Source organism: Populus euphratica, unplaced genomic scaffold, assembly GCF_000495115.2.
Source record: "Populus euphratica unplaced genomic scaffold, PopEup_1.0 scaffold210.1, whole genome shotgun sequence".
Taxonomy (NCBI): Eukaryota; Viridiplantae; Streptophyta; class Magnoliopsida; order Malpighiales; family Salicaceae; genus Populus; species Populus euphratica.
The window spans coordinates 182,221-193,822 of record NW_011500094.1 but is presented as its reverse complement, the minus strand read 5'-3'; the positions used below and the strand labels follow the sequence as shown (position 1 = coordinate 193,822).

General features: G+C 39.0%; 1 protein-coding gene and 1 non-coding gene across 2 annotated transcripts; both read right to left on the bottom strand.

Moving 5' to 3' along the window:
- Positions 1-1,191: 1,191 nt before the first annotated feature.
- Positions 1,192-2,141, bottom strand: LOC105109227 (dirigent protein 18-like). Its single transcript, XM_011003853.1, has one exon. The coding sequence runs from the start codon at positions 2,098-2,100 to the stop codon at positions 1,342-1,344; it is 759 nt and encodes a 252-aa protein (XP_011002155.1). The 5' UTR covers positions 2,101-2,141; the 3' UTR covers positions 1,192-1,341.
- Positions 2,142-3,281: 1,140 nt separating this feature from the next.
- On the bottom strand, positions 3,282-3,353 carry TRNAT-UGU (transfer RNA threonine (anticodon UGU)). Its single transcript has one exon. It is a non-coding gene; the product is annotated as a tRNA-Thr (tRNA).
- Positions 3,354-11,602: the final 8,249 nt, after the last annotated feature.

Below are 11,602 nucleotides of genomic sequence, written 5' to 3'. Positions count from 1 at the left end.
TTGGGCTGATTTTGACTTGATTTTATTTTTGATAGATTTCGGCCTAGTTTTCTTTTAGGCCGAGTCAGGACCATAAAAAAAATTCAAAAAAATCATTTTGAAATTTGTGATTTTCCTGCATAAATTTTTAACGATATTTTGATTAACATTGATTTGTATTTTTATACCTTAAAGATATAAATTCGATATTAAAATATTTCATTTTCATCAAAACACTAAAAAAAATTAAAAAAAATATTTTTTTCATGCATACGACCAAGTCTCTTAAACAAAAAAAAATCACATCGTATTATTTTCATACAAAGAATTTTTTTTTAAAAAAAATACTTTAGCATGCATTTTAACTTTAATAACATGTTTATTAAAGTTAGAAGAACTAAACCACTATTTCAAAAATTCTAAAAAAAATTATTTTTTTCTTTTAATATTAAAGATTGCACGTTTATACGTAAGTTGTAGTCTCGATATTATAAAAGGAGTTTTTTAAAAACTTTAGAATGGTTATGTTTTACTCGATAACATAAGAATATCTACTGAAGAGGACTTTTCTTAAATCACAGATGAACCAACAACTAGAAAACATGATAAGACCTTAGATTTTATCAGACATTAAAACAATGCAGCTTACCTTAGGTGGAGCATATTTGAAATACTAATATTTTTTCTTTACATAATCAGTCCCTGTACTTTATCTCTGAAATCAGTTAGGGTTCCTAGTAACAAAAATATTTGGTGATGACTCATTTTATTTAACAGATAAAAAACAAGAATTCTTTATCTCCCAATATCTACCACATTAAATGTTATTTTGAAAGTGAATATTGTTACCGTAATGTCGTATACGTGTGACAAGCTTTAAATTTTTTATGGTATATGTTCTTTATTAGTTGGATTGTTTTATGAATATTATTTTTAGCTTTTCTTTTCCTTTAAAATTCTTCTGGCATAAGTTCTTTATAAATTGGATATTACATGAATATTATTTTCTAGCTATTATTCCCCCTCCGGCTTGAAATATATATCGTTGTATCAAACACAGAACCGTGCATCTGTTGTTGAGGACAATATGTTTACCTCAGTAGGATATCCATCGAAGTCGTTGTTGGTTTATGGCTACACATAAATGGGGAGGGACTTCTTATGAATACGTGAAAACTGTCCTCTATATGCCATCAAATCCCTAGAGCACGCTTGCAAGATTTTGCAAATAGAATTGCAAAAAGAAATATCGATGGAAATACATAAAATGTCTTTGACTTTATAAATTTTGACAGAAAATCATGACGCTCACAAACACTTTAAGACAACAACTCGAACATGTTCTTCAAATTTCACAAATTCTTAGTAGCTTAGATGGACTGTGAACCTTAGCAATGTCTCAGCACCATCTATGAAATGTTGACCAGAAGGTATAAGGGATCGGACCTCTGCAAAACCCCTAGCATTCTTGAATTTACCAGTGCCACCGGTAACTGACAGACGTGACATGGTGCTTCCGATCTTGTACATGCCATAAAAGTTGATGCTATCACCGTACTCACCTCCTTCAAACATAGCTGTAAATGCCATCATCTGAGAACTCCCATCTGCTGAACTTGCCACATATACACCTTGAGCTTTGCCTACAGACTGTGACCCCAGTTCCGGACTGGAGGTTAGTATATCATCTATAACAGTTATCGTTCCAAAGCCAAGTCCTAACCCATCAGGTGCTAATTGGGTTTGAGTATTGCCATTGAGGTTCTGACCATTTGGTTTTCCTGCAAAAGTAGTGCCAGCTAAACCAGTTCCCAGTGGGATACCGTTTATGCCATTTACAGTCGGAATGACGCCATTGGCATTTGGGATGGCTACACCGTTTGGCGGGACAAACCCTAATGGCCTTGCAAAGGGGACTTGGCCACTGTATATGTTACCCAACAAGCCGGTTATTGGCCTAGCTGTTGGGTTGCTGCCACCGAGAATGTCATGCATATATAACTCAAGGATTGGTTCTTCTCCGGTTGCTGCTACAGGTTCAACCGCAGCGCAGATTGCTGCTGGATGTGCTAAAGCAATTAGCAATGCCAGCAGAATGGAAGCTGATGGTTCCTTGAACATCTCAATGTGCGTGTGTAGGAATATACTGGAAGTCTAGGATATTGAGGATGGAGATTTTGGATGCATGTGCACTCCATGCTCTGTATATAAAGACAGACCGAATGGAGTTGCTATTAGACCAGGGAGGTGAACGGGTGAAGTAGTTGGAGAAATGGTCTTTCAAGAATATTTCCTTTTCGATGCAAAATAACAACGGCGGACAGGGAGCCGTTGAATAAAAATGGCGGACAAGGAGTCGTTGAAAAGTACTGTGATTTTGAGGTCCACTGGAGATCCCACGACCGAAACCTTACCAGACTGATGTATTCCATAACCACTATGACTCGAGCAATTAGCCAAGAACGTTATGGATTAGATTGATAAATAAAAACAGTCTAAGAAGCCGTTTGAATAAATAGTTTGACTTAAAACAATTATAATTTTTATTTGATTATTGAATTGGATTCAAATTTTACAAGTGATTTCTACAAAAAATTGAACTTTTATTGAGCTTTCTTAATTTCACGTTCCAAATTCATTCGCTACATTCTTGCTAAATTCCACTTTAAATGCTCAAAAATTACCTTTGAAGTTTTTACCTATAATTTTAGATTTTTTCCTTGTTAATTTCAGATTTTAACTTTATTATTTCTTTCAATTGATTGTTTTCTAGTTAGTTATTGAATATTTTTGCTATTTAAATCTATCTTTTTGGTGTTTGAGAGATTTTTTTGACAACTTTAATTGTATTTTATCTCATCTAAAGATTTATACATGTGTTAAATTCAAATCCAGTTGAATTGATAATATAATTTGTTGGTCAAACACCCTCAATCAAGTGACAAGTTAGCTACGTCTACTTTAGTTTATCTCTTAAGTTGTTTGACCACCAAATTATAGATCACTTTGCTAAAAGCAATTTAAAAAAGATTAATTTTTAAAAAAAATATTACCCGATTACATCACTAACACCAACTAAAAAAAGAATTGCATGAAACACATAAAAGGAGATAATTGAGTTTTAGCTTAATTAGGCCCCTTCATTGTTCTTTATGGGGGTGGTTTTGGTGCCCATCAGAAACCAACTCTTTATCCGCTCTTCATGGTCTTTGCCTAAAAAAGCGGCTGCTCGATCCTTCTGATCATGCTCTGTCGTTTTTATAATTTTATAAAAAATTAGAAATTGAACCTATCAAGATGAATGCCCCCACGCAGGATCGAACTACGGACCTTCAGTTTACAAGACTGACGCTCTACCACTGAGCTATAGGGGCAATTCATCACACGATTTGAAAGATTTAAAAAATAACTTTTCTTTTTATAACATCTTAAAAGCAAATATGGAAAAGCTTTTGATACTTCTATTTTTATACGGAAGTGTATATTTTTCTGTCAGTCAAAAAAAGGATTCATCACAGCAACTTAACTACGGAAATAGTCTGGCATTGATGTCACTTTTGTAGGAAACAACATTGACAATAACTAAATCAAACCACCTACGAAGGAGCAAAGGAGGCAGAGGTGGATATAATTGCATGTGACAACCCAGATGTATGTAATCGGATTGTTCTTTTTCTACCAATGACGTAGTACTTGTTCTAAGAAGCTTCGTGTGGCATGAAATTTGAGTTTTAATAGTGAACTATTTCCATGAATTCTGTCCGAGTACTTGTTACACGGACTGTTTGCTTTATAGTATAATTTGAGACTCTGTATTGTATACAGAAAATAAACCCATGTATCAATTTTCTGGGATTAGTTGCTCATTTCAGGGATTTTTTTTCATTGAACTATTACCATGATTTTTTTTCAAGTCGAACGTAGCTTCTGATTTGTTAAATGGCAGGAAGATCCCGTGTGATCATTAAAAAAAAAAAACACAACGTAATGAGTAAACAGATAGGGAGACAGTTCACCAAAGTCAGTATTCTGATTTTGTTTTGGCAAAGGCATTTATATGCCTGTGGTCAGGCAAGGAGCGAACTCCCCTGGCTATCATATAACCCTTCGTTTGTGAGGAGTTCTAAAATTTGTTTTTATTCTAAAGAAGTTAACTTGAGGAACTCTTCAATCGTAATCATGCCAAGCTCCCTTCTAAATTTTAAAATTGCATCACGCCCGAAATTTTTTCAGTAAGAAATCGAGTTGGTGGTGTATAATTAGACATTCTGGCACTTTTTCATGGATGAAATAATATTTTCTGGCACCTAGCGGATTGATTGTTGATTGGGATGATTAGAGCACCTTGATAAACAAAAGAAAGGGGAAATCAATAACGTTTCTAATTAAGCTTTCTGTACGCAAGGAGCATGAAAACATCCAAGGATGGAGCTATAAAGAATCAATGACCAGGACTGGGATTTCTGATGCAGTCCGTTGTCAGTTTTATGCTGACCAATAGTAAGCGTAAAATTAAAGTTACGGTGCGTTGTATTTGTGTTTCACCTTTTCTATTTAGATTAGGATTTTCAATTTAATTAGTTAGTAATCCTAATACTAGATGGATTCAATTAGTTAAGTAACTTTTAAATAGAAATTCTTGTTTATAAAGGATTGTACGTCTGTAACTAATATAAATAACACTGTCTAGTTTATTTTTGTTTGAAAATCATATTAGTATTCAGACTTTCATAAAATATTATATATTTTCTCGTTAGTGTTAGGTGATCCAAACATTCAAACACACACAAATTTACGTGGTTCGGCAACTTGCCTACTCCACGGAGCTACTGGTTTGTATTAATCAAGCTCAAAAGCAATACAAACAACAAAACAAGGAGGAGGAGAAAACTTCTCAACTCAACTCAACTCTCACCCTTAGCTCTCTCTCTGTGTTTCTCTCTATCTCGTGGTGCTCATCAGCTATCAATGGCACTCTCTATTTATAGCTGATGTGGGAGACAAGTTTCTTCTTTAGTCAACAATGGTGGGCAACAATTTCTTTGGTTAGGCACCCACCATGCAACCACCATTGACTTTAGCCATGTCTAACATGGCTGCCACCAACCATGTTGTGTCCACACCCAACAATCTCCCACTTGGACACAAATGGCGCTAGATCTGTTTTTTAATCTTTAAGTCCAACTGAAGCTTTACACAGCTTCAGTTTATCAAGAGTGACTCCTTTGGTTAACATGTCAGCTGGATTCTTGCTTCCACAGATCTTTTCAAGTAACAGTTATTCATCGTCGAGCAGTTGCCGGATGAAGTGATATTTGATCTGTATGTGCTTTGTTCTGGAGTGAAATGCTGGATTCTTGGCAAGGAAGATTGCACTCTGACTGTCACTATACAAAGTACCCTTTCCATGCATCTTGCCCAATTCTTGCAGGAAACTCTGTAGCCATACTATCTCTTTTGCGGATTCTGAAACTGCGACATATTCAGCTTCTGTCGTTGAAAGAGCAACTATCTTTTGCAAGGTAGAACTCCAAGAAACAGCAGTGCCTCCTAGAGTGTATATATAACCTGTAGTACTCTTTCTGCTATCAACATCTCCTGCTAGATCAGCATCTACAAAGCCTTCAAGTTTCAAACCGCCAGCTGTGAAAATAAGACATGTCTCCGATGAGCCTTTTAAGTACCTCATGATCCATTTCACTGCCTCCCAATGCTGCTTTCCAGGATTGCTCATATATCGGCTTACAACTCCCACTGCATAGGCAATATCTGGTCTAGTACAGACCATGGCATACATCAAGGAGCCGATAGCTGAGGCGTATGGGATCTGGTCCATGTATCCACGTTCTAGCTCAGTTTTTGGTGACTGGTCTTTACTGAGCTTGAAATGATTCCCCAAAGGTGTACATACTGGCTTAGCATTATCCATACTAAACCTGCTGAGAACCTTCTTGACATACTCTGCCTGTGAAAGCTTTAGTATGCCTTTGTCTTTGTCTCTGATGATTCTCATGCCAAGTATTTGTTTAGCAGCTCCCAGATCCTTCATTTCAAACTGTTTTGACAACTGTTGCTTTAGCTTGTCAATCTCTTCCATGCTGGAACCTGCAATTAACATATCATCCACATATAGCAGTAGAATGATATAGGAGTTGTCAAAATGTTTGACATAGCAACAATGATCAGCCTGACATTTTGTGTATCCCGTACTACTCATGAAGTTATCAAACTTCTTGTACCACTGTCTTGGAGCTTGCTTCAAACCATATAGACTCTTCTTTAGTTTGCAAACTTGACTCTCCTTTCCTGGTATTGCAAACCCCTCTGGTTGTTGCATGTAAATGTCTTCCTCTAATTCTCCATGAAGAAATGCTGTTTTTACATCTAATTGTTCAAGATGTAAATTTTCTGCAGCTACTATCCCCAGAACAACTCTGATTGTTGTAAGCTTCACAACTGGAGAAAATATCTCAGAATAGTCGATCCCCTTCTTTTGCTGAAACCCTTTTACAACAAGTCTTGCTTTGAACCGTTTGTTTCCGTCATGCTCGGTCTTTACTCTGTAAACCCACTTGTTTTGTAGGGCCTTCTTTCCTTCAGGCAGTTTGGTTAACTCCCAAGTCTTGTTCTTCAGCAATGACTCCATCTCATCCTTCATGGCTAACTCCCACTTGCTCGAGTTTCCATCTTGTAAGGATTCTTCATAATTTAATGGTTCACCACCATCGGTCAGCAAGATATAATTCAGTAGAAGTGTGAACCGTTGTGGAGGCTTTATAGTCCTTGAAGACCTGCGAACAGCTGGTTCACTTGGCTCTGCACTATCTTGTGTAGAAGTGGTGGGTACTGAAGTGCTTGAACTATCTTGTGTGGACTCTTGAGTGGTAACATCAGGAAGCCCTTCTAATTGTATGAATTCAGATTTCTGTGAACTCGTATCTGAATCAGTTATCTCTAGTTCTGTACTTGATTTGTCTTTGTACAAAACTTTCTCGTTGAAGATCATGTTCCTGCTTCTGATAATCTTCCTGTTCTGATCATCCCAGAACCGAAATCCAAATTCTTCATCTCCATAGCCAATAAAGAAACATTTCTTTGATTTGGCATCCAGCTTGTTACGAGCATCAGAGTCTACATGCACATAGGAAACACACCCAAAGACTTTTAGGTGAGCAAGTTGTACTTCTTTTCCTCTCCAGATTTCCTCGGGCAGTCTGAACTCCAAAGGTACTGATGGTCCACGGTTGATCAAGTAAACTGCAGTATGAACTGCATCAGCCCAGAATGTTTGAGGTAGCCCAGAATGCAACCTCATGCTTCTAGCTCGTTCATTAATGGTCCGGTTCATCCGTTCAGCAATACCATTCTGTTGTGGTGTGCCTGGAACTGTCTTTTCCATTCTGATACCGTTGACAGCGCAATACTCCTTGAAACCTCCATCAATGTATTCTCCTCCATTATCAGATCGTAAGCATTTCAGCTTCAAGCCTGATTCAGTCTCAACCATAGCCTTCCATTTCTTGAACGTGTCAAACACATCAGATTTATTTTTTAGAAAGTAGACCCATACCTTTCTGCTAAAGTCATCAATAAAAGTGACATAGTACCGAGAACCGCCAAGAGATGCTACTGGAGCTGGTCCCCATAAATCTGTGTGCACCAGTTCTAGTTTTCTTGGTTTTAAGGTCCTGCCAACCTTTAAGAAACTGAGCTTCTTCTGTTTTCCGAGAACACAGCTTTCACAAATGTCTAGATCAACATTTTTTAATTCTGGCAGCTTTCCCTTTGACTGAAGTATCTTCATCCCCTTTTGACTCATATGGCCGAGTCTGCAATGCCATAGCTGTGCCTGATTTTCTGCTTCAGTAGAGGCAATTATATCTGCTGATCTTGTGGTCATATACAGAGTGCCAGTTTTCTTTCCACGAGCCAAAACCATTGCTCCCTTTGATACCTTCCACATTCCTCCAGAGAAAAGGATTGAATGGCCACTATCATCAAGTTGTCCGACCGAGATCAACTTCTTCTTTAGTTCAGGAACATGCCTTACATTTTGCAAGTTCCATGTAGATCCATTCATTGTCTTGATTTGCACATCTCCTATACCCACAATATCCAATGGTTGTCCATCGGCCAGATAGACTACCCCATAATTTCCAGCAGTGTAATTTTGCATCATTTCATGGTGTGGAGTACAGTGAAATGAAGCTCCAGAATCAAGAACCCAATCATCAATAGGACTATGTACTGCAAGGATCAAAGCATCTTGTACCTCATTTGTAGTGGCATTTGCAGAATCAGCTTCAGGTTTCTTTGGTTTTGTGCAACTCCTCATAAAATGGCCAGGTTTGCCACAATTTCAACATTCAACCTGCTTCCGGGGTCCAAACTTGCTTTTGCTTCTGTACCTGGATTTTGATCTGCCTCTGTCTTGTCTCCTTCCTCGAGTGTTGATGTTGAAAGCTGAACCTGAACTTGAGCTTTCACCCGAGTCTTTTCTTCGTACTTCTTCAGCTAAAATCAGGTCTCGGATATCATCATACTTTAATTTGGATTTTCCGGCTGAGTTGCTTACGGCTGTTCTCATACCTTCCCAACTGCTTGGAAGTGAAGCTAGCAAAATAAGTGCTCGGATCTCATCATCAAACTCAATTTCAACGGATGACAATTGATTTGTGATGGTGTTGAAATTATTAAGATGCTGTGTAACAGAGGTGTTTTCTGTCATCTTCAGGTTGAACAGCTTCTTCATCAAGTACACTTTGTTATTTGCTGATGGCTTCTCATACATCCCAGACAAGGCTTCCATCAATCTTGCTGTGGATTTCTCTTTTGTAATATTATGAGCAACTCTTCTTGACAATGATAGCCGGATAATGCCCAAGACTTGTCTATCAAGAATTTGCCAATCTTCTTCTGACATGTTTTCTGGCTTGCTCCCCAACAGAGGAAGATGAAGTTTCTTCCCATATAGATAATCTTCAATTTGTATTTTCCAATATCCAAAATCAGTTCCATCAAATTTTTCAATTCCTGCAGCCTTTATTTCATCAGCCATTTTTACTCTTTCTCGGATTTGAATCTCAAAAATCTGACCTTACAGATGTGTCCGGAATGGCCAAAAATGCTGGAAACGACACTAAGATCACCTAAATCGGACTTCGGATGGCTCCGATTTAAACAATCAAAAATTGAGATAACTGGACGCTGCAGATGAAGCCACGTGGCAGGAGGAATAGTCTCTGCGCCACACCGGATCAAAACCCAGTTATGCTGACGTGGCAGATGACGTGTTAGACGCGTAGGCAAGGGGTCCACCCCAATCTGACGTGGCAGATCCGAGGAGATTTTCTGCTGACGTGGCATTGATGACGTGTCCGATGACGTGGCGGATGACGTGTCCGATGACGTGGCGTGTTGACCGGTCAAAATGCTGATGTGGCAGGATGCGCGGCTGCTGACTGTGCCGGACGGCTGACGTGGCAGTGTCAATTTGCAGGAAACGGCGAGGAAGACGCGTGAAGCGCGTACGGCGCGTCTGTGCGCGTGGACAGTACTGGTGGTGGCGCGTGCAGGCGCGTGCGGGCATGCAGGACGTCGGATTTTCACCGGGTTTTCACCAGTGGATTCCTCTCGTCGTCCTCTTCACGTTGGTATGTTCAAAAACACGTTTTGAGAACTTTGATTTTTGAGTTTGAATCAAACACCCTCTTTTTTCAAGAACTTTCAAGAACAAGTTCTGATACCAGTTGTTAGGTGATCCAAACATTCAAACACACACAAATTTACGTGGTTCGGCAACTTGCCTACTCCACGGAGCTACTGGTTTGTATTAATCAAGCTCAAAAGCAATACAAACAACAAAACAAGGAGGAGGAGAAAACTTCTCAACTCAACTCAACTCTCACCCTTAGCTCTCTCTCTGTGTTTCTCTCTATCTCGTGGTGCTCATCAGCTATCAATGGCACTCTCTATTTATAGCTGATGTGGGAGACAAGTTTCTTCTTTAGTCAACAATGGTGGGCAACAATTTCTTTGGTTAGGCACCCACCATGCAACCACCATTGACTTTAGCCATGTCTAACATGGCTGCCACCAACCATGTTGTGTCCACACCCAACAGTTAGATATGAATGCAAGAGTATTGTTTCATCTGTATAGAAAGCTCGGAGAATATCTTTCTTGCAGTTTACCATCCTTCATCAAGATGTTATTTTCCAATCGCTGCAAAGACGATATTGGATTTGGTCAACCGGGAGTTACAGAAGATGATAGGATTATCATAGATGCCGTTCCTGATAAACTACCATGGCTACTCCTCCCCCACGACACGCAGTGTGAGTCCTTGAAGTTTTATGACCTATCGAGAAACAAGGTTCATGAACGCAATTTGCCAGAGGTATTGCTAGGAGGGGTGTCTGTTGAAGTATCCAAGGGTTGGTTGGCTATTGCCAAGGAAGGGCAATATATTCGCGATACAAAGTATTCGAGTTATCTCTCTTTTATACCAATTCCTGACACAGAAATCTACCTTTTCAATCCACTTTCAGGAGCCATTCACCAACTTCCATCCCTATCAACTTTAGTTCCATATTACTATTCGTTTGTCACCAATTGTATTTTCAATACGGGAGGATTCAATGTCACTGAGTTTATTCGCAGGGTTGAACTATCCTTTGCAGACCCTTCAAAATCCATCATTGCCTTGAGATTTAACGAGTTTGAAGCGAACAACTGTGGGAATTTGGCGCTATGTAGACTTGGGGACAAGTGTTGGGGCATCTTTCCCCGTGAAACTAATCGCGACATAGAGTTCCGTGATATCTTGTTTTACAATGGAGATTTGTGCGTCTTATCACAAAAAATCGAACATGTTGAGACGCACATCTTTAAGTTGGCAGAGGATGATGAGGTGAGAATAAAGTTCATTCCAGTTTCGAATGCTGGTCGTAATCCGTTCATAGAGGTTGAACGTTTGAGACATGATATCGCCACCATCAAACATGTTTTCTATGAGCCGTATTTAGTCGAATCAGTCAATGGTGAACTATTGATAATTCTTGCACATAACGTTTGTTATGTTTATCATGATGAAGACGAGGAGGAGGAACGTTTGGGTGAAGATCAGGACGACTTAGAAGAGGAAAGTTTCGATGAAGATCAGGACGACTTAGAAGAGGAACGTTTCGATGAAGATAATGACGATCTTGAAAGTTTCGATGATGAAGACGATGAGATAGAAGAGGGTGATTTTGAGCGTTTCTATTGTAAAGTAAGCGGCTTCAGTGTATACGAGGTGGGTCCTAACGCAGGCATGATCTTGCGTAGTGTGCAGAGCTTAAGTGACCAGTTGATCTTTTTGACATCTTGTGGCCGGTCAGTTTCAGTTCCAGCAGAGAATTTGCCTTGCGGAATCCAAAGAAATTGCATTTTCTTTCTAGAGAACGATAATTACTTCTTAGAAGTGTCTGGTGATGATCAGAAAAGAGAGGAAGTGTTACTTCGTCGTGTGTCTCGTGAATCAGGAATATGCTACCTGGAGAGCGGGAGAATTGAGAGATTATTTCCTAGTTTCAATCGTCTGCTAAAGTGCAAGGTGGGCTGGTTCGCACCATCTCCTTGA

What these genes read in the sequence shown, in the direction of transcription:
- LOC105109227 (XM_011003853.1), bottom strand. Translation starts at nt 2,100, where the DNA reads ATGTTCAAGGAACCATCAGCTTCCATTCTGCTGGCATTGCTAATTGCT.